General features: G+C 45.1%; 1 protein-coding gene across 11 annotated transcripts in view; it reads right to left on the bottom strand.

Moving 5' to 3' along the window:
- Positions 1–6,180: 6,180 nt before the first annotated feature.
- Positions 6,181–23,396, bottom strand: part of dom (domino helicase) — a 31,347-nt gene continuing 14,131 nt past the window's right edge. For 5 of the 11 annotated variants that reach the window (XM_025307521.1, XM_025307520.1, XM_025307525.1 and 2 more), the window contains 7 exons: positions 22,987–23,288; positions 22,557–22,849; positions 21,907–22,279; positions 21,627–21,823; positions 21,398–21,512; positions 20,799–21,158; positions 15,535–20,389 (listed from right to left, as the gene is read on the bottom strand). In XM_025307521.1, coding sequence (XP_025163306.1) covers positions 16,649–20,389; positions 20,799–21,158; positions 21,398–21,512; positions 21,627–21,823; positions 21,907–22,279; positions 22,557–22,849; positions 22,987–23,288 — 5,381 coding nt within the window. In that variant the 3' untranslated portion in view covers positions 15,535–16,648. Of the gene's footprint in view, positions 8,285–8,360; positions 8,392–8,564; positions 8,925–9,387; positions 9,649–9,981; positions 10,558–11,046; positions 11,332–11,598; positions 12,096–12,272; positions 12,439–12,764; positions 12,801–15,534; positions 20,390–20,798; positions 21,159–21,397; positions 21,513–21,626; positions 21,824–21,906; positions 22,280–22,556; positions 22,850–22,986; positions 23,289–23,396 lie in introns of those variants that run through there. The other 6 variants (XM_025307531.1, XM_025307526.1, XM_025307528.1 and 3 more) reach the window with 6 other exon arrangements.

Here is a 23,396-nt window from a genome sequence, read left to right as displayed (position 1 = left end):
CACTGCTACATAACAGAAAGGCTAAATTGATTTAACCTCTTGCTTCTATTAATCTCGTTCTCTGCTGAACCCAAAACCGCAACAAGGATGCCACGAGATATTAGTTCTATTTTTATGTATTTAATTTTTTATATTTTTTGTCCTATCTTTTTATATTTTGTTATATATTTGGTTTTATATTTTTTGAATATATATATATTTTTTTTCAACTTTTTTTCTTGTTCTGCTTGTTTCCGTACGCTGAAAGTTGATTTATTTTTCAATTAATCTGTGTCACAATCAGAAGTGTCCGCATCTTCCAGAAATATGTCTTTTATCAACGATTGTGACACAGATTAATTGAAAAATAAATCAACTTTCAGCGTACGGAAACAAGCAGAACAAGAAAAAAAGTTAAAAAAAAATATATATATAACAAAAAATATAAAACCAAAAATATAACAAAATATAAAAAGATAGAACAAAAAAAAACAAAAAATATAAAAAATTGAATACATAAAAATAGAACTAATATCTCGTCGCATCCTTGTTGCGGTTTCGGGTTCGGCAGAGAACGAGATTAACAGAAGCAAGAGGTTAAATCAATTTAGTCTTTCTGTTATGTAGCAGTGTAATAAGATTAACAATTTATCTAATGGGAGGCTAAGTCGGTTTTTAGAGTAGCATTGTAAAACGATTGATAGTTTAGGTAATGAAATGTTAAATGAGTTTCCTAATTAAACACTATTTAACCCCCATTCCTCCTTCTAGGCCCACACACATACTCTCTCCCCTGCAAATACACACACATACACATACACACACACACACGCACAACTCTCGTTATCCCCCTCTTTAACCGTCCTCTTCATATACAAACACATCGGATGCATTTTTGTTTTGTTGTAATCCCTTACAGCCAATTTCATGTTACCTGCCCAAGCCCCCTCCCCACACACACGGTTACTTACACCTTCCCTTGCACATATACACAATGCACCTCTTATTCCCAAACCAAAACGAAAATTCACACGGATGAGTTTTATAATTGCTCCATACATCAACCGATTTTCTGTAAATGTACCATGTTCATGCTCAATTTTCATAATGTTCCCGATGCTCCATGAACTTGTCGATAGTTTTATCGTGTTCAGCAGGTCAAAATCTATAAAAAACAATGCTACTTTCACTTGCACCTTTTTGGGCAAAAATCGAGGTCTTTTACCCATCCTCCTTTTAATTCTCAAGAGAAAAAGCGGTAAAACGAAGACTTAAAGAACACGATTAAAAACAACAACACTGATTGAGGTAATAATTATTTGCTGCTGATGTGAAGAGGGTCGGGAGATGATGCGGCGGCCAGCCGCAGGTCATGAGCGCCGACGGAGAAGGCGGCTGGAGTCGCTGCAGGTCCGAGCAAAGGGAAAGGAGGCGGCGAACAGCTGCAAGTCAGGAGCGCCGACGGAGAGGGTGGCGGGAACCGCTGCAGATCCGGACGTCGGGAAGAGGGCGGCGACAGCCGCAGGTCAGAAGCGCCGACGAAGAAGGAGGCAGGAGCTGCTGAAGATCCGGGCGTTGGGAAGAAGGCGGCGGAAAGCCGCAGATCAGGAACGCTAGTAGGAAGAGGCGGCGGGAGCCGCGAGATGCCAGGTGTCTGTCGCCGTGTGAATGAAATGTGAATGCTCCTCAAGAGCCCCGAAGACCAAATAAATAATAAAAAACAAAGCAGGAGCAATATTCTCACTCGAAAAAATTAGACAAGCGAAGAAGGAAAAAAGCGAGAGCCTGTTGATACCCGCGTAACCAGGTAACCAGCTACGCTCGCTTTCCAACTTCGCGCTGTCACCCCTTTGCTGCGAGAACATTGCCGTAGTCCCGCCGAATAAGGCACCTTATAATCTGATCATTAACTGATCCCGCGCGCGACTCTTATGTCGCGCGATTCTCAAACAGATGCAATGAATCCTAGACTAATAAGAATTTGATTCACAGACGCCTGTGTTAATCGGCCTGTACCATTTTATCTAAATTTTTTAAACGGTTCTAGTAAGATTGATTTCTTTCAATTTGGAAGGGAGAGGGGGGGGTTTAACCCCAAACTCCCCCTTAGAATCCGCCAGTGTCCTGGAATATTTTCAAAATATTTGATCAGTTCACTGATCGCTTTGTTTCGCTGAACGCAGCCTCTGATACCTCGTCCTTATCTCAGTTGATTTCAGTGAATACGCTCGTGTATAGCGATTATTAGTTTTTATTGTTAGATTCTTGAATTTAACCCAATTACTTTGACGAAATACTCAACCGCGTTGTGTTTATTAAATGCACCCAACGTATCAAGACCTACACATTATGTAGGTATCGTCTAGGCACAATTTATAAGCACTTACCAAGGTCCGTAGATAGAGAAACGGGACTTCGCATCCGCTTCACACGGTTTGGCTCAGCTGATTAACCACATACGGTCATGTCAAAAATTATTTTCGTTTTTCGCGTAGGTTAACTTTGTAAGAATATTGCAGGGATGTTTTTATAAATAAGTGTAACAAACAACAATTCTCTGCCCACACATTTTTTCGTTTCTCATTCCGAGGAAACAGAAACATCCGAAAACCATGTTCGCTTCGATTTTTGCAATTTTTTGTACTACAAGCCGGCATTGTAATTGTTTCTCTTCAGAAAGTTCTCACTGATATTTTGGAATGTATTTAAACTATGTTTTGATTACTTCTGTTCACTCACACAACTAAACCATAATACTACGTACGCGGTACTACCACGTACGCCACACAGATTTTCTGACATGAAAATGGCGGCCGTGCGACTTTGTCCCGTTCCTGTATCTACGGACCTTGATGCTAAATAATTGATCGGTCAATCATGTAATTCTTTTTAACAAAATCTCTTTAAGTCGATACAACCTACTTATTAAAACCTATACATCATCTATTATAGATACTTATATTGCGTAAATAATCGATAATTGCTGATCGGCCAACCAATAGCGTGTAATTTTTTTCAACATCACCATCAAGATCTCTTTCGGTCGGTACAACCTACTTATTAAGAGTTATACATCATTTAAATATTCATAGCTATTTATAGGCATTTGCAAATATGTAAATAATCGATACTGGATAATTGCTGATCGGCCGATCATCAGCGTGTAATTTTTTTTCAACATCACAATCAAGATCTCTTTCAATCGATACATATATTTAACAGCACTGCAAATATGAGCTGATGGATATTATAAATATTGTCTTTATTTCATTTGATTTCAGCGAATCCTTTGTTACTCATCTTTCGCGTTATATTTGCGATAGTCGTCCACTCGGAACTCTATCTGATTTGTTATTTATCAAATTATAAATATAGGAACGAATAAGATTGAATACACACATAAATCAAATAAATGTAGATAAAGAAGAAACGACTCGTGTATTATAGGACGGCTTTTTCATGTTGGTCTTTCGCGCGGAATTAAACTTTTAATTTTTAAATTTTGCACGAATTTTAATTTTTAAATACTTAAATTTTAATTTAGTAACAGTGTGTTTCTTAAAAGTCTCTATTATAGATAAAAATGGGAGTTATAAAACACACGAATCTTTTTTTATTCATATTTATTCGCTACATACGACACGATGAGACATGAGCAGTAATGAACGTATTCGTTGAAATCAAATGAGATTAGGATGAAATATCAAAGGCTGCTTTTTCAGCGAAAAACAATCAGTGAGCTATCAGTGATTTTTAGTCTTTATTGTCAGTTTTTATTGTAAGTATATTTATTATAAAACACACGAATCTTCTTTTTTCATTCGTGTTTATCCGCTACGTATGACAAGAGAGACATAAGCAATAACGAACGCAATATTCGTTGAGACCAAATGAGATAAGTGCCATGCCTCTGGTTCGATTTTTCTTCGATTCGGCCCTGCGCTCCCGATCGTTTGAGACGTGTCGGGCGCAGAGAAATCGTTAGGAGAAGCTTAAATAATTCAGACTTGTGTATGTGTGTAAGTTGATGTTTCATTTTCTTCTCATATACACGCTGAGACCGCGTGTTGCCGCGTGACGCACCACTTTCCTGGTCTCGTTGTTTCGCAGGGATCTTGTCGTTTTGTTTACAACGATAAAGACCGCATTCGCATACCAAATATAAATATTGTTCGCGCTGAGGTGAATTTTATATGCCAGATAATTAGCGGATATTCCCACAAGTCCATTAATTAATATTGTACAAAAATAAATGAAAGGCCTCAGGCTCTCACTATCTATATCGAACTGAAGAGGTGTGTTGGTGTAGCGCGTACGAACGGCTATTCTACGCGTATATTGTCTCCGTATGCTGGAACATAAGGCCATAAAAGGCCTCGGGGCTTCAGCAGCCGAGGCTTAGGGCAAGAGCATAGGCTTTTGCATAATACATAACGCATAAGAAAATAAACCAATTAGTTTTTTTTTCATTTCCCTCCTCAGGACAGAAATGAAGAACTCTGGTTGATTCTCTTATACGTTGTGTATTATGCGTAACGCAGAAGTCTGTGCTCAGGGGCTCGATTCCTGACGGCGTGCGAGTAAGATGCATATGCGAAAATGTACAATTTAGTATCCGTAATAACAGAAAATCGATTCCATTATCTGCCAACCTTATATTCGCGCGAGATCCCCACGTACGAGCACAATTATAATAAATCCAGATTTATCGTCGATCCGCGATCAGCGCAAATCATTATTTTGTTTTTCTTTTCCTCGGAAATCGACAGCGAGTTTCGCGTCTCGGCTCGCGGCCGACTTTTTGCATACATGCCCCGCGGGAGACAACGCGCGGCGCGGCGCGTTTTTGTCTAATTTTTTCACATCGTAAGAGCCAGGGGCTCGATTCCTGACGGCGTGCGAATGAGATGCGCATACGAAAATCTATATGTAACGTTACATACAATATAGATCTTCATATGCGCATCTCATTCGCACGCCGTCAGGAATCGAGCCCCTGGCTCTTACGATGTGAAGAAATTAGACAAAAACGCGTCGCGCCGCGCCGCGCCGCGCCGCGCCGCGCCGCGCGTTGTCTCCCGCGGAGCATGTATGCAAAAAGTCGGCCGCGAGCCGAGACGCGAAACTCGCTGTCGATTTCCGAGGAAAAGAAAAACAAAATAATGATTTGCGCTCTCTCTCTCTCTCTCTCTCTCTCTCTCTCTCTCTCTCTCTCTCATCCTATAATAAGTACAACAGAAAAGAAAACCCGTGAGAGATCGTTCCGGAGAACACACCGGGGCAATGGCAAACGCGCCGTTTGATCTCTGTCGCGAAAAAGGCAATTAACAGTCAGAGAACGTTCCGGAAAACCTACCGGAAAAACGGCAAACTTGCCGATCGTTCTCTGGATCGCAAAGACGGCACAATACTTAGAGACCGTTCCGGAAAACACATCGGAGCAACGGCAAACTCGCCGTTCGATCTCTAGATCGCAAAGTCTGCTAACTCGTGCACTTTCAGTTGACGGTCATCCAATTTTGTGGATTTTCTTCACCATTTCTGGCGTGGTCACCTCATTTGGTCGACCACTGCGATGTTCGTCTTGGCAGCTCGTACGGCCTCGTTTAAACTCTGCCACCCAATATTTTACTGTTGTAAACGAAGGAGCAGACTGCTCCCCCAGAGTAGAATCTAGCTCCGCTTTGATATTGGTTGGACTGAGGCCTTTCAAATGAAAGTATTGTATCATATAACGGTGACCAATTTTTTCCATGTTTACAAATTCACTGAGAGCGTTCACTATTGATGGCTGCCGAACAAATACTAAACAACGTAGCGTCGTCAAACTTCAAACTTAAGCTTTATTAAGGTTGGTACTTTCTACCATAGTCATTCTTTTCAAACAACAACCGCTATCTATACGTCAGGTCAGGTACTTCTGGGACTACCCTCGTACTTATGTAAGTTATATGTAAGTATAATATATACTTATATATTTTTTTCTTATATTTTTATAATTAGAAGGTAACATAATAACACATCACTCGGTAAGTTCGTAGGATGACATATAAACGGCGCTACTATTGACAAGTCCATATGATTTTTAGGAAGTACTAACCTTCAAATGATACGACAAAATTTCATGACAATCGGACGTTTAGTTCACAAGTTACAGTGATTCGAAGTGGGTACCGCGTTTGCTCACAGTCAATCAAAAACAGCAACGCGTTGACGATTCAGCGGGCTGTTTGGAGCTGTTTCAGCGCAATGAAAAGGATTTTTTGATGCGGTATGTGACAATGGATGAAACATGCATCCATCACTACATTCCAGAGTCAAATCGGCAGTCAGCTGAATGGACAGCAACCGGCGAAACCCGCCCAAAGCCGAAACTGAAGCCTATTTTGAGGCCAAAGATAAATCATTCTACAAAAAAGCCATCGAAATGTTAGAGAAGCGTTGGAATCAATGTATCACTCTTGAAGGAGACTATGTAGATGAATAAAGTCAAATTTTGTCTAAAAGTTGTTGTTTTATTAGTTATCCTACAAACTCATTGAGTGATGTGTTAGGTGTCCTCGTCACCCATGAGGTACTATTGCCGACGCGTTTTTTTTTTCAAATGGCATGCAAGAATTTACAGCGTGTAATTTTCTCACTTTTAACATCACAAGCAAGATGATATCGATTCAGGCAATTTAGATAATACAGAAAAGACGTAATATCTCCTCATAGAGATTTATTTCAGCTCTTATAATATGCAAATTATACATACATATATACATATAACTGTGTACACGCATAAACGTGCAATACACGATATCCCAAGAGAAAGACAGAGAGATGGTACCATGACGAAACGATATATACGGTGTATTACGTTCAAAGGGAATCTGAAATCGATAACTATATTCGAATAATTTAAGCAGAGACACTTCTTTCAAGTCGTTAACAACGGTGCACGGAATCGATTGTTCAAAGTGGGAAAACAGATTGTTTTTCGGATTGCTTATAAACATGCATAAAGCATCTTGAATAAAATGATTCTTCAAGACAATTTCCCTGTGATTCGCGTTATACTGTCTTGTTAAACGTTCTCACTTTTATATTGCAAATGTTAAAGCATCCTTAGCTAATGCTGTTTGTAATCCGCATCGAGGAAACGAGATACCGACAGACAGATAAGCCGATTTGTCAAGCAAATGATACTTCCGTCGTGCCTTAGCACGAACGGTAACGTCAAAAATAAAATCGTGGTCGCAACAAAATCTTGGAATGCTTTACACTTTGGATGTGCATTGTATTATTGTTACGTTAAATTTTAATGTTTTGCGTTAGAGTCAACGATAACTTTGGAAAAAAGGAAAAACCAAAAAATCTCGAATTGAATCGGGAAACGGAGGAAACCGGAGTCCCTAAATGAATATAAATTTTCCGTAAAGCAATATCTTCTTTTCCTAGCAAAAGGTTCTCTCACCAATGATGACTAGAATATTGCAATTAAAATTTTGCCTTCGCCTGACATCTCTCTCTCTCTCTCTTTCTTTCTCTCCCCCTCGATCCAGAATATCTTAGCTATTACATTAAACGTAAACGCAAAATATTATATGTATATACACGGACACGGACATAATATATATGTAGGCTACAGCATGTTATTTCAATGTATGCATACGCACATATACACATACATGTGTTCCATAACATGTACCGTACATATGTACAATAAGTATTTTGCATCTCGTACTATGTTAATATATTAAATATTGATGTTACAACTAATTGTTAAACATATTTACTAATGAATTAAACGGTCCTCTGAATGCGCAGCAGAACCTATTTATCCCGGTTTCCGTATTTCCCGATTCAATTCGTACGATTCCTTCATGGAAGAGGAAAGCTATTTCGGCTGAGCGTCTTGCTGGACCTGCTGTTGCTGTTGTTGTTGCTGCTGCGAGTGTGTTATGCCTTGCAGCCTCACCTGACCAAGAGTGGGTGCCGCCGGAGACATGTTCGAGGTGGAAGCAGAACTGGCTGCTGCATTATTGGTTGAGTTGGAACCAGCAGCAGTGCCGGGGGTCGAAGAACCCGGAATCGGTGACGGCCCCGGTGACGGACCCGGGCCAGGACTACGCCTGACTGTGCTGCTCGTTACCGGTTTCCCCTGAATAGGCGTCGCCTGTCTTAGCTGAGCATTACCAGCGGTCACCACCTGAATGGTTTGCTTCAAGGCACCAGACGCAACCGGTATTACGCGCGTCTGCAACGGTGACTTCGCCAGTACCACTTGGCTGGCTTGAGACACCGCTTGACCGGTTGAAACCTGTAGAAGTGAGTGTTCTTCAAGTTTTATTAAAATGTGATCATCGGAAATTTATTTATTTATTAATGTTTATTACTTTTGTCTTTGCGATGTTAGTTCTCGCAATTCTGTAAGGAACGAAAGGGTATAAATGATTTTGTAGTTTTAGTTTTATTATCTTCACAATGTTGAATTTTCGTGACTCCGGAAGAAACAAAAAATACAAACAATGATGTCTTATGATATAATTCTCCGAGTGTTAGCTTTAAGAAGAACATTATACAGTACGCAGTTTACGTACATGGGTGAACTGTTGCATGGTCGACGGTTGCACGTGCTTCATCACCTGTTGAATTTGCTGTACCGTCATCGTCGTGGACAAGGATTTTTGTTGCACGATCAACTGCGTCTGCACACCAGTCTTACCAGCTACCTGAGCCAATTGGGCGACTTTCTGCGCTGGTAACTTCCGTTGAGCGAGGAGCTGTGGGTGCAACGCGAGCTGGCGAATTTGTTGCGGCGTTGCGGCGCGTACACCAGCCACATTAGCGGTTTTCACCAAGGTAGCTACCGGAGTGCCACTCGCTGAAGTGCCCGCTTGCTGTACCAAGCCAGCCTGCGCGAAGATCTGCGCCGCTGATAGTCCTGCTTGAGCGGGTACCTGCAGCGAAATTGCAATTATTCTTTAATGGTCATTGTGTTCAATTATGCCATCAGTCTTTCTTTTGTAATAAACACATCGAGAAGAGTACAATTTACAATTAGAAAATAGATATATTTATCTCAGTGACTTTGAAATTTACAGTCAAAATTTACAGCTCGAGATTACCCTTGATCAATCCCTCGTTATTTTGGTGAAAAGAAAGATGACATTCAACTTGAGAAATCCAGATAAAAACTTGAAAGATATACAATGTGTAACTCTGTCGACACTTGTATCAATGTATCAATGATAGAATCGTCACTTTATTTACCAATTACATTATGTACTTTGAACGAGGAAAGATATTGCTCTATTACTAAGAAAAGCAATTATTCAATTTATCTTTTTCCTTCTAATTAATGTTTATTACTATAATGTTTATCTCCGATAATGTTTCTTCGATAATAGTTTTAAAATAGACCTGTACTTGAGCGACCGCTGCTGCAGCTGCTGCCGCAGCCTTTGCCTGCTGCTGCAGCGCTTGCCGCTTAATCAAGGCAGCCATCTCTGTTTCGGACACCGTCCTTGCAACTGTCTGTTTACCCACAGCAGTTTGTGCGACTGACCCGCCCGCGGCGATACTCTGCTTCATTAAAGTGGCTGCCGCCGCTCTTTGTTGCGCTGCGGTCGCTGATACTGCGACTGAAACCTTCTGACCGCCGCTTCCTTGCGCGTGTAACACCTGGAATTACAAGTTGAAAGAATTACAGGAAACTGAAAGAATAAGTTACAAGTAGAACATTGCAAGAACTAGTTCTCCCTTTTGCTTAAAAATAAATATTTTTATAGGTCCACAATTAAAAGTCATAGGAATAGATATTATAGATATGTAATACCTATTCCTATGAGATTATAGGTAGTATAGATTGTGTCATGTGGTATCTGTATGTGAATTATCTTATTAATTGTGTGTATGTGTGTGTGTGTGTGTGTGTGTGTGTGTGTGATTAATTATTAATAATTATTGTACGGATCTTACAAATAGCTAAATGAATTATCTCAATTATTGTATTACCGATGCCATCGTAGTATTCCCACTCACATTCATCCCATCGCGCATTTTCAGTTGTTGCTGCTGTCGCAACATTTGCTGATGGCGGTAATACTGTAACTGTACTGCCGTCAACGTTTTGGTACCGGGTGTGGCGGTCAGCGTGACGCCCACTAGACCCTTTTGCGCCGCTGCTGTAGCTGTTGCCGCGGAACTTTGACCGGTGGACACCAAGCTGGCAGTCGCGATCCGTTGTGCTGTTTGCACGTTCCCGACGCTTGCCACCGCCACCGTAGCTGCTCTGCCGTCTTGCATACCCACTTGCTGTCCTGCTCCCGCCTGTCGAGCTTTCACGGTAGTAACCACCGAACTACTACCAGTCGCAACGTTGTTCGATGTAACGCTGCTGGTAACGACCTTGGTAATGCCACCGGTGTTAGCCACCGTCGTAATCGCCGATTGAGTCAGTTGGTGAACTTGAGATGCGGCAGAGCTTGCTGTTACTACTTGCTGTCCTGCTTGTTGAGTTGGCTGATGTTGCTGCATCTTGAACTGTTGGTGCTGGTAAAGACGCGCTACATGCTGTTCCGAATTCAGGACCTGCAAATCATTAACAGGGAGTTCCTACGGATTTAAAGATTATGTCCTGCTTCCACATCGACCATGTTTAATGGTTCTCAAATTTTACATCGGTTGACACGAAAGCAGGTCCATATGTATTTAGTGTCAAATAATGTAGCGATGATGCACTACTTAGGTTACAAATAAAAATGACCCAATCTACAAATCTTGAGTCTTACCGAATGTTAAATCGATCATATTTTTGTTAGTACACAGCGAGTGCTTGACAATTACTGTAACAAGACTTGCATACAGATAGATTTCCAAGTAAACATGAACAGAGCCGGAGAAATCAATTGAAGAATATCAGCGAATGAGTGCGCAGCGAAGAGCTGTCGCCGGGAGACGGTAAGTGAATCTGAGATTTTCTTTCTAGAAGAAGCGAAAAGTCTCATGCTCATGCTTTAATGCATTCTGCACATGCATACGAGTGTTGTCACGATAATTGCCAGGTACTGATATACGCACAACTTGTTTCGCTTTCTCCTTGTTGATTCTCTGAGTGCGACGCTCAGCGACCTCCATCGGAGTTAAAGGATTCTCGTATTCTATACCGTAGTCGGCCAATACGGCAGCATTGTTCGGATTCTTCATCGATGGAGTCACCAGCATCGGCTTCACGGTCGGTGTGCGCTTATTGGACACATTCTTGAAGATATCGAACCTCTGAATGCTCATCTGCGTGAATGATTGATTCTTGTCCTGATAGTGCAGCTGCGACGTCCTCATCGGCTTGTTACCTTTGCTCTGTTGCTGGAAGAGAACAGGACACGGAAGATGTAGCTATCAATTTGCGTTCTTGTTAATAATTCTGAAGGTTGCCGGCGCCTTCATGAAACAATCTCCGGTTGCATGCAACTTGGGACTTAAGATTCGAGTAAACGAATCACACAAACTCGAATCTTAAATCGTACAACCCCTTCAAAATTTTGTAACTTTCGCCTATAGACTTCACTCTCATTGAGTAATCCCCAGACGGCAAATTCTAGTGATCTTACATTATCCCCAAAGTAAATGTACCTCGCCAAGCTGTGACGACTTGTACACGCTTCCCTTCTGCTTCTTTTGCTTCTTCGGCGCGACGTCGTAGAGCAGCTTGCCCTCTTCGCACGGCTCCACCACGGTCTCGTATCGTGTTCGGCATTGTTTAAACGACCTGTATAACCGCGAGCAGTTGTTGACGATGTCGGCGACTAGGTCCCAGTTGAGCACGTAACTGGCCGGTACCATCATAATGTTTATTGGTTGTGCCTGGTACACTTGAATGGATTGCAGGAGCAGCCAGTCCTCGTTTATCATCCAGTCCGTCGGCTGATCCGGCTCGACAATCGCTTTCGCGTGCGACGACGACGAGCCTTTGATGCCCAACGCAGGCACCGGCGGGCGTATCATCGACCGATATTTATACATTTTCAAGTCACGGCGTAATTTCAGCAACATGGGCAACGGTCGCTCGAACAGCGACTTTGGTGTATACACGGACTCATCCTTGTGGCGTATCTTCGCCGGACGAGGACCTGCAAGTGTTAGAAGTTGTTAGATAACAGTAGTTATCAATATAGTTATTAGTCAGTAAAATTTAGTTTAATCTTTATTTAGAAATATATAGTTTTTGATTTCCTTTTTTTTTTTCTTTCAGAATATGTGGGAAAGCAACCCGCCTTTAAATTCGCCAGTTTGACGATGAAACTCACCGTCTTCGCTAATACCAACATCGATCCTGCATCTCTTCCGTTCCTTCTTGACATAAATCGGTGGTAACTGCGCTTCCGACATGGGAGTGTTCTCATAGAGGAACCCCAGAGAATAGTCGATATACACATCATTATCCGTCGTGGGAGGTGTCGGTGGACACCACATCTATCGAAGAAATGTTAATGTAGTTAATCACGCTCTCGAAGATATAGTTTGAATTAAAACTTGCTGATCCTTTATTGCATTTAATATATTCTCAATATGCACTAATATACAGCATGTGTATTCTTTCTAATTTTTTATACTCTTCGAGTTTGTAGTTTTATACTCTTTGAGTATGTATTTTATGAACTTTCAGAAATCTTTGCAAGAAATTGACCTTGAGTACTGAGTGACAAATCAAATCAATCGTGTGAAATTTCATTTGCGAGGTTTTGCAGCGGGAATTCATGCAATAAAGGATTGAAGGACATCGGTTTTGCGATACCTACCGGCATCTGCTCCATCGTGTGTTCTGACAACCATATCTGCAAGACGTTAAAGCCAAATATGAGACATCATGAGATACATGAGAACTCTCACTCCTGAGGGAACCCTGAGACTCCCACCCGAAAATGTATCGACACGGAACAGATTTAGCATCATTATCCATCAATGTCCGCTTTGTATAAATCTTCCCTTTACAAACAGCGTACTATCTTCGTACTCAAGTTGTCTTCGACTAGACAGATCACCATAAATAATTCTAAAATCTGCCTTTAATTTTAATACGGAAATCAGGCGAGTTTATAGACGTTCATCTGCAATAGAGAGATCTCGTTCATCCGGGAGAGGACCGCCATGACGAGATGATGACTCGAAGATGATCATCGACCTCAGAAATAATTTCGAACGAATGCGGGGAAGTTGGGAGGAGACTGGTGTTGTGCGAGATATCCACTACAATTTCCACCTTTGACATTAATCGACCTCTTAACGTGACCTGTTGCTGATTATCAAGGCATAACATTTTGCCAAAGAAAAGCGAACGATAAATTTGGCGACAAAATTGTGTCACGAGAATAAGAGATTGAATTAACGGAATTTAATTAAGCGGAATTTGCGGGATATCCTGCAGACGTTCGTTCAAAGGCTCTCGTTCCCCTCGTTCTAAGCGCCCGGAAGAACAACATTTCCTCATTCTCCCTTGTCTCCACCGTTTGTTTATGTTGCGTCTGTCTGATCAGTTTTTCTTTCTCTTTCTCTTTCTTTCGTCATAGCGTGTCTGCTATTTCCAATGTGCTGAATTGACATCTCGATATACAAGCGCTTGCCGGCATCTTATACGCGGACTCTTCTCGTTCGTCAAACGGAATCTCCGGACGTTGTTCTCTACGAGAAGCGGGAGCTCCGCGCCGCGTAGAAGACGTTCACTCTCACATGTGCCTGCTTATAACTTGCTGCTGACTCCAAGTTTGGAATGGCAAAGGCAGTGTTTTGGTGCCATTTTTTACATTTTTCTCGCCGGAGCTCGTTTCTACTCACGCGTACTGAGAGGGTATGTACTTTTGTTTCTTTTCTTTTCTCTTTCTTTTCTTTTACATTTCAAAGAAATGTGCGGTCATGACAGCCTTGCCACACCAAACCGATATATAATACGTAGACGCGAGAGAACAAGAAGAGAGCGCAAAGAGAATGCAAAAGAATCAATCGTCGTTCTAATAATTCGCGATAAATATAAACAAGCACACTGAGCTGAGATATATATATATACACACATATGTATATAATGTATGTATATATATGTATATATATATAGAATATATGACTTTTGACACCAAAACGGAACTGAACCTTTGATCGACACAGACTTGGAAACGCATCAAGAAATAAGGTAACACATTTCGATGTAGCAAGGAATATTTCGTTTATTTTTTTCCTCCTTCATCGAACTCGCTCGATCTCATACAAAATACAGGCACGCAACTTAAGTATTACGGTATGTGTGGTATGTATACGTGTGTGTGTGTGTGTGTGTGTGTATACGTATGTCTCCTCGTATGTCGTGTGTGACGGGGGAGGCAAGTGGAAAGAGTGGAGGGGCATCGTTCGGGGCACAAGGGGAGAATTATCCTTATATATTATATTATATATAATATTAATTAATAATCAGGTCATCATCTTGTGAGTTTACGTAGCGCGAGGCATCGTCGAAGTACGACCAAGGTCCCTCGTTTCGACCGCTCGCCGTTCTTTCTTCCTCTACCGGGTAAATAACCGTCCGCGGTACAGGAATCGCGTGACTCTCCGTGACTCACCCTGACCATTCGCCGTCTCCTCGACGAAGAGTTTCTCTCGACTCTTCTCTCGTTTCGCACAACTCAAGTTGAGCCGAGGTTTTACAGGTGTGTGTGTGTGTGTGTGTGTGTATATGTATGCACATAAGGTAAGATCGAATGAGCGAATTATCGCGGCTTAAATTGATTCTTATATGCAAGTAGATGAGTATATCTTCTTAACTCGATAGCAAAACGCTTGGACGACCGCGCTCCGGGACATCGCGAACTCAGTTCTCTAAGAGAATAGTGCTACAATTATCTCGTACATTATTGATTACCCTACTTCTAGTGTCGAATTTAGTTTCATTAATTACGCGTCTCACACCGAATACATACCTATGTAATAATTTAAACAGCTTAAATCCCCCCAGCTTCGGGGTAGGCTTGAGTCAGAATTTCATTTCGTCAACTTCTCAGAAAGTTGGATCGGACCAACACTCGTTCCGGCATCGAACTCTCTTAATCACCGCTTCTAAGGAAGCAAGGAACTAGTGAAAAGTGATTACAATCACTGTATTGCTAATTGTTGCTGCTCCTTTCAATCACTTGAGCGAGTCACCTAATTTCATTCTCTCAATCTTTCATTGTATGAGCGTTCGGATAAAGAAAAAAAAAAAAAATATATATATATATACCATTACGTCGAGAGCCTTTGAGAATTTGGAACATCAGACAAAATTGAACAGGACAGCGAAGATGATCAGGGCGAAATCGAGTCTTCTTAAACGCGTGCACCATTTTTGCCTTCAACAACCTCTTCAGACTTCACTACGCATTCTCGATCGCAACGTATTCGTCATTCAAGTATGCTGTGTGTATGGTATAAATCGTCTAGTGTGGCACACTAGAAAATTGCTCGACTAAAGCTCTACACACCGGTGTATGTGTGTGTGTAGGGGGGGGGGGAGGAATTGTGTGATGAGTGTGTGTGTGTGTGTGTGTGTGTTGTGTAATATGACCACTTTTCCTAATATAATACACCTGTTCGTACTTGTCTCGTCACACCGTCATTTATACGACTGTATAAATCCGCGAATAGTCTAGGTACCCGAAGAATCAGAAGAATCGGTCCTTCTTGCCTGCACTAGCCTACGTCTCAGTTTACCGTGCGCAGCGGTCTACCCGGAGAGGAGACAAGAATCTCAGGATGAGGGGTCGATACGGGGAGCACAGTCAAGAAGGACGGACCCGTCTCTCTCGGTGCCTGCGTAAACCGAATTGGATAAGAGATGAAATGAGATGAAGACAAGGTGAAATGACGACATGAGAGGGGCGGCGAGGCGGCCACAGAGCACAAATTTACAACGCTACAAATATTACACGTGTACCCGGGGTACAACCGAGGAAACTCATTGCTTAAATTGTAAGTCGTATTCGTGATTATGTACAAAGACGACGACGCGCGCACCAGCGCACCGCGTTTAGCGCCTAACGCGTCCCCGCTCGACTCTCTCGTTCTCCCCCCCTCACCGAGGCGAGGTCCTCGTCAGTTTCATGACCCACGAGGACCTTCGCCGGGCACTCTTCCCGCGTGAAATACGGCAATACAAAGTTCGTCTCTGTTGCGGGATGAAGATGTCTGTCTTCCGCGTCAGCCCGGTCTTTTCCGGAGTCTTCATCATCGGCAACATCGCATTCTCTTACATCCGCATACGACGTTGACAAACCTCGGGGAGGCGTCCCCTCGTCACGATGACGAAGCGGTCACGCGTAACAACATCTCACCTCGAGCCGGACGGCCGCGTTTAGCGCTGAGCACGGCGCGCGAGTGCCGACGCGTCATTAGCGGCGCGCGCGTATAACGCGCGAGAAATCGTAGACACCTCCTCTATGGACCCACCGGGGTCTCGTCTCTCTTCGCGCGATGACAATGCATCGTGTGACGAGTGTCGGGGCCGAGCCTGGCGGCGTCATGCACATACAGTAGGCGAGCTACAAGTAACCGGCGGATCGAACAACGATAATAGCGCTCGCGACGGCAGCAACGACGGCGGCAACGACGGCGGCGGCGACGACGACCATGAAGACAGCAACAACCGACCGAGCTTCAGCGAGGCTCAAGATACCGTGGCGTTCCTCAGTTTCTCAGAACGCGTCTGAGCTTGCGTGGAGGAGGTGGAGGCGGAGGTGGCAGCGGAGAGGTGACTTGAAGTGCGGGAGGTAATCCTCTTGGACGGTGGTTCGTCGTCTCGGTCCAACTGTCCGTCCTCGTCAATATACGAAGCTACCTTGCCGCGTTTGTTCTCCCTGCGCAGTCTCTTGGACTTGGAGTCGGGGGATGAGTCGTAACCTTCGCTCTCGGTCTCTTGTTCCTTCAAGGAGTCTGACAACCGCGTCGTGAAGACCTCTTTGTCTTGCGCCTTCACCTCCGAGCTGCCAGCGGCGCAGTTGACGGCCGCTTTCGGCTGAATCGACGAGGGAGCCTTGCTGTTGTGGTGCTGATGATTGCTTCTCGTGTCCAGAGTGAGGATGGCGACGACCTTGGCTGTCCGTTGCGGTTTCTCAAATGAGTAAGGCGTCATGGAGCCTCGCTCTGTAGCGTCGTTCGCGCTCGGCTCGCGCGTCGGTGAACCTCGAGGTGGCTGTTGCTGCTGCTGTTTCCCGCTGGTTCGTGGCGTATTGCTGGGACAGGGCGGCGACGTGGCTGCCTTCGTGGCGGAATTCAGAGTCATGCCCGAGCGTGTCACCCTGGGGACCGACTGCTGTTGCTCGTTGTTGCTCGTAGGAACGCTCGTCGGCCGTGGAGTGTCCGGGCGACGCTTCAGCTGAATATTCGGGTTTCGCTCCACTATGACGACCGCCGTCGTCGTCTCTTTGCTCACATCCGGCTTCATTGGTGGTATCGACCTGCTGCGTCGGAACGGCAGCGGCGGATTCACGAAGCCGTTGTCTTGGCACGAAGACAACTTGGAGTTTTGTCGGGTTGCGTGTTTCTCACCTCGATAAGCGGAGGACGACGAGGCGGCGGTGATCGAGTCGTCGAAACTGACGATGGTCGCTGCAGACCTCGTGATTGGCCGAGGTAGTGGCGTGTCAGGCCGTCGTTTCACGGCGGTTACTCGCAAAGGTGAGTTCCGCGCGTCGCCGATCAGCGGCGGCGTGAACGAGCGACCTATTGTCGATCGCGTAACTCTGCTCTGTTCAGTGACGGACTGTTGCTGCGGAGAAGAAGACGACGAGGACGACGTCGAGCGAGTGCACTGGCTCACCTTCACTTGCGGTGAGGCGTTCTTGGTCGCTTCCGCCTCGACCTTGTCGTCTGCCAACCGCACGTTGCTTTCTTCCGGCCGACTGTTGCTCCCAACGGCCACCGGAGAGAGCTTCGAGCTGCGAGTAGTCACGCCTCGAGGGCCTGCGCTTGCTGCGTCTATTACAACTTTCCGTAACTTGTATTTCGAATCACCCGAGATGACCTCGCACTTTCCTGGCGACAGGACCACCGAACAGTCGGAAGACACCGAATTCAGCAGGGAATCGCCCGCCTTCTCCGAGTCCGTGTTCTCGCTCTTCGAATTGTTAAATTTCTGACTAGTATACTTTCGCGTCGCTACTGTCGTCACCGGCTCGATGTTGTCGTGGCTCCCCTCGTCAACGTGTCGCGCGTCGTCCTCGTCGGACAAACTCACGTTGTCGGATTTGGAATTTTTCTGCGCGACGGACACGCGAGACACCGCGGCGCTCTTCACGAACTTGTCGTTCGATGAAGACAACGATGACGACGACGGTGACGACGGCGATGACGACGACGACGAGATGTCAGGACTCCCACTTCGCAGCGTCTTCGAGCGTAGGAGAGGAACCGAGCGACTCGCGGATGAGTCGACGCTGTTCCTCTCCGACTCCTTCGAGGCCACTGCGTTCACGAGCTTCACTCGCGAATTATTGAACAGAGAATTCGCCGACACGACGATCTCGGCTACGGACTTGGCCTCGCGCGTCGTCGCCGTCGTGGTCTCCTTCGCGCGCTTTAAAGACACGTCCGATTGCGCGCTGCCCGACGAGGACAGGGAGCCCCTCGTGTTGACGTTCACATCGAGATTCTCCGCGTCCTCGTTGCGGTTCACTTCGGGCCCGAGCTTCCGGTAGGTCGCGGAAGTAAATTTTTGCGAGCAGCGCGTCACCTGAACAGAGCAGACTGTAGACACGAGGTTAACGCGAATGACCTTGTCGCTGTTTTTCTCCCTCTCTTTCTCTTCTTTAACGCCTTGCTCCGTGTTATCCAACTTCGATTCTGCCGTTTTCGCTTGATCCGGTTTTGCGGGAGCAGTCGGTGTCATCGGATCCGTGTGATCATCGGCAAGTCGCTCCGCGTCAACGTCAGCGTCAGAAACGTGCTGCTTTACACTGTTTGAGGACGTCATCGAGTCTCGATCATCCTTCAACGGACCTTGTTCGTCTTTCGACGAGACTTCATCGTTCTTCGTCGAACCTCGATCGTCATTCGTGGAATCATGATCGCTCCTTGACGAACCTCGATCGTGCTTCGTTGAATCTTTTGAATGATCATTCACCGAATTGTCATCGTCCTTCGACGAGTCCTGCTCACGTTTCATCGAATTTCGATCTTCGGTTGCAACTGAATCGTCCTTTGACGAAGCATGATCGTTATTCGTTGAATCGTGATCAATCTTCGGCGAAGAGTCACGGTCGTTTCTTGGAGAATCATGGTCGTCCGTCGACAAGGAGTCTCGCTCATTTTTCATCGAACCTCGATCGTCCTTCGACAAGGAGTCTCGCTCGTTCCTCGTCGAGTCACGATCGGCCTTCGACGAGGACTCTCGGTCGTTTCTCCTTGAATCACGCTCGTCCTTCGACGGTTCTCGCTCCTCCTCCGCTGTCTTAATCTTCAAGTTCTCATTCGAATTAGCTGATGCCTTGGCGTTCGCGTTGATCCGAGTTCTTCTCTTCGTTATAACCACCGGCGACGATGTCAGAGAGGAGGAGAGAGTTCTCTCGAACTTAACGCAGCGGAACTTCGAGGTGCGCTGCGGTTGTTGGCGACGACAATTGGGCTTCACGCCCGGCAGGATGGGACTAACATCCAAAGTCCACAGATTGATCTTAACGTTCCCCCGGGACCTGGTGCGAGGACTATTCAGATCAAAGTGATTGCGACCGCAGGTAGCGCCCGCCAGGCGACCTCTTCGCCTCGGAAGACCCTCTCCTCGCTCGGTGCCGTTACCTCCGTTGCTGTTCGCCCTGTTATCCTCGTTGCCTTCACTAGCGTCTTCCTCCTCTCCCTCGTCATCGTCTTTGTCGCCTTCCTCCTCCCCTTCGCCCTCGTCACCTTGACTTTGACTCTCCGTATGACTCGATTCCTCGTCGAGACTGTCTTCCACCACGTCCTCCTCCTCCTCTTGCGACTCTGATTCCGACTCCGACTCGGTGCTAGTCGTGGTCTCGTTCTCGCTCCGCGATGACGACTCGCGCACGCCACCACCCCTATTACTAGCGTTATTCCTACTTCTACCGCCGCCGCCACCGCGTCTACGCGAACTTCTTCTACTCGGTACCGATAGCCTCTTATTAACTAATCGTTTGGAGCCGCCCTTATTAGCGGCGGTGCTATTAACCTGATTCTGGGCGTCCTCGCGGCCGAACGTCAGCGGCTTCTCCTCGTCGTCCTCGGCTAATCGCATGCGTCGCTCCTCCTCCTCGCGCAGCGCCCGCAGCCGGTCCAGCTCCCACTCCTTTTTCTGCTCCTCCAGCTCGCGCTCGGCGGCAGCCAGTTGCGCCGTGGAGAACGAGCCTTCGGACTCCTCGATGAATCTCATCGCGTACCGCTCGATTGGGGTCAACTGATGATAAGTGGAGTATTAGCGAGTCGTGAATCGATAGCGGGAATGTGTGGTTGAGCGGAGATTTGCATACTTGTAAAAATGATGTTACCATGAACGAGATTACCGATCATTATCGAGAAATACTTGGAAATTCAACAATTATACATCTAACGATTACTGCTACATTTTACCGATGTATCGATATATCTATTAATTGTTGTTAATAAATATTAATCTTTGAAAATGTAAAGTATACATAGGCACAGATCTACTTTTTTACTTTCTTCTGAGGGTGAGCTAAGTTGAAACTTGAAGTTTGAAATTAAACATTGGATTCTACGACGGCAGAATGAAAGAAGAAAAGTAAAAAGTCCTTAACCGATTACATAAACCGAGAAGATACCGAGATGGAAAAACATCTGTCTACCTGAGAAACCAAATGTTGAACTTCCTGTTCCGCCTTGCTGACTTGCGCGTCGTCCCTGTCAGCGTCGTCCAGGGGAATGTTCTCGTCGAACTCTGCGAGATCAGCGACTGCCTCCGCCTTCGCGGTCTTCGCTGCCTGAACATCGAGATCTTCTTCGGCCGCGGCGAGTGCACTCTCGAGGGCGCCGATAGCCACTTTTTCCTCTGTATACTGAGACGACGAAGAAGATGCACCCTGGAAGGGTGTTGTATCCTTGCTCCAGGCTCTCTCCCGGTCTCGGCTCTGTTCCAGTACTTCAGCCATTCGTGCTGACGGATCGTTTTCTGTTTGGTCGATGTTGAAGAGATCTTGAATAGTGGACTGAAAATAATACAACCCCGTTGTACAAAAAACTATATATTTATTCGTTACTAATATTAAATCTAAAAAAAACATTACGATTGCAACAAATTGTGAACCTTCAGATTGATAAACTATGTAATTTTAAGAAACATAAAGCCGAATCACATTGCTCCACAATTCTCTACAATCCTCCAAGAAATGCACCACACTGTCTGAGAACAATCATTCAACCAACTGGAGCTTGCGAGTGTACTTACACTTTTGAAGTACGCCGTGGTGAAGTTTCCGCCTTCAATGGCGAGGTCTCCCAGTAATCGTTTCTGATTCGCCTTCTTTAGGATGTTCTCTTCCACTGTCTTCTCACTGACTAATCTGAAATGTAAATTACGATACTTACCATCGCGTTCTTGTTTCTATTGAAAACATTTACATACTTCTCTGCAAGTCGTTAAAATACTCCATGTTCATGTTAATCAGCGGCCATACCTGTAGATATGCACATCCCGCGTTTGCCCTATTCTGTGACATCTGTCCTGTGCTTGAGCGTCCATCGTGGGGTTCCAGTCACTGTCGTAGAATATCACTGTATCCGCGCCCGTCAGATTTACACCCACGCCACCGGATCTTGTGGACAAAATGAAGCAGAAAATCCGCTTATCGCCGTTGAATCGCTCCATCAATACCTGCGCGTCAAATTGTGATTGTCCATTAATCATTTGCCGTCTCGTCCATGGAAGAGTAAATCCTGCTCGAATCGGATTTTCACCTGACGCTGATCCACTCGTGTGGTGCCGTCCAGCCGCAGATAAATGTGCCCGTGGAAATTGAGGAAAGCTTCAAGCACGTCCAACATTCGAGTCATCTGCGTGAATATGAGAACCCGATGATTGTCGGACTTGAGCTTCCTCAGCAGACGGTCCAGCGACTGCAGCTTGCCGCAGTCATACTGGATCAGTCTCGGGTCAGGGAATTGCGTCAGCATGCGACCTGAGATCGAATGGAGCAGGGCGAATTTCGGCGACAGCTGATGCTGCAATTCCACTCTTAGGCGACGCTCGTTCCACAGCTTATGTGGCGGTGGGTGGGACACGTGGAACCGAGGTACCGGCGCGCGTACTGCTGGCACGTGAACCACGAATCTGCACAAGTATCGAAACAAAACAAAATTTGATTATATTTCAACGTTTAATTTCACAAATTTCATCATATAAATATATATTTTATCATTCGGATAACTATATTCTATTTTTTATAAGTATATTTTAAGATTATTATCGAGAAAATATTCTTCTCTGAAATGGGCATTACTTAAAGGAAGAAAAGTAAGACGAGTAATCCCTTTTCTTAGTGACGGAATGTTTTTGTTTATGCAGACGAAGGAAAAAAGAAAAGCGGCGATTTAGATGAGATAATAACCTTTCGAAGACTTCCTTGAGCTCCTCGACGATCCGCTCCGTGGACTTGATGGCTTCCGCAAGTGCCTCCGTGCGAGAGAAAAACTCTCGGCGCATCCGTGTACTCTGCTTGACCGTAGCACAGTGCATCCATCCGTTGTGCCAAGGACAAGCCGTTGACGGCTTGCCTATTCTCAACGCCATGAACAAGTCTTCACCGTAAAGTGGACAGGCTGCGCATCTCCGTTCGTTAATGTTCGCTATGAGTCGCAATTTGGCCTGCCGTCTTTGCCGTCTCTCTTCTTCCAGTTGTGGCTGAAAAATGACCAACACGTTGAACCAAAAATAGGAAGCAGGGAGAAAAGCGTTTTTATTTCATTAATTTGATTATACGATATTTATTTATTTAATTAAATAATTTAATATTTAATGAGTCTAGAAGCAGAACTTACCAAATGGAACTCGGATTTCGGCTGTTCCTTGCTTTGCGCCTTGTTCGCCTCCTTCTGAGATTGTCTGGTCACGATACTGCGTATCGGTTGCGGTTGTTGGCTGCTATTGCCACTCGACGACTGCGTCTGCGAGGCATGGCTGACGTTCAGCGGCGGCACTCTCATAACAGGTCGGCCGCTCGTAGTCGTCACCACACTGCCGACGACTTTGTTCACAGCAGTCCCCGAGGAGGACAGGCCCATCAAGGATTTCGATAGCACCGTGAGACGCTGGCCGCTCGGTGTCATTACTGGAAACGAGACTGACAGTACAAAAGATGTTACTCTTTTTTTATCCTCTAATTTATCGCAACTGAGGACGATCCTCGCGACGCCGCGAGGTGACGTTGGGACAACGTCGTCGAGGCACA

This window comes from Harpegnathos saltator, unplaced genomic scaffold, assembly GCF_003227715.2.
Source record: "Harpegnathos saltator strain DR-91 unplaced genomic scaffold, Hsal_v8.6 scaffold9, whole genome shotgun sequence".
Taxonomy (NCBI): Eukaryota; Metazoa; Arthropoda; class Insecta; order Hymenoptera; family Formicidae; genus Harpegnathos; species Harpegnathos saltator.
Note: the sequence above shows the minus strand (reverse complement) of the source record. Positions and strands in the feature narration are given on the sequence as shown.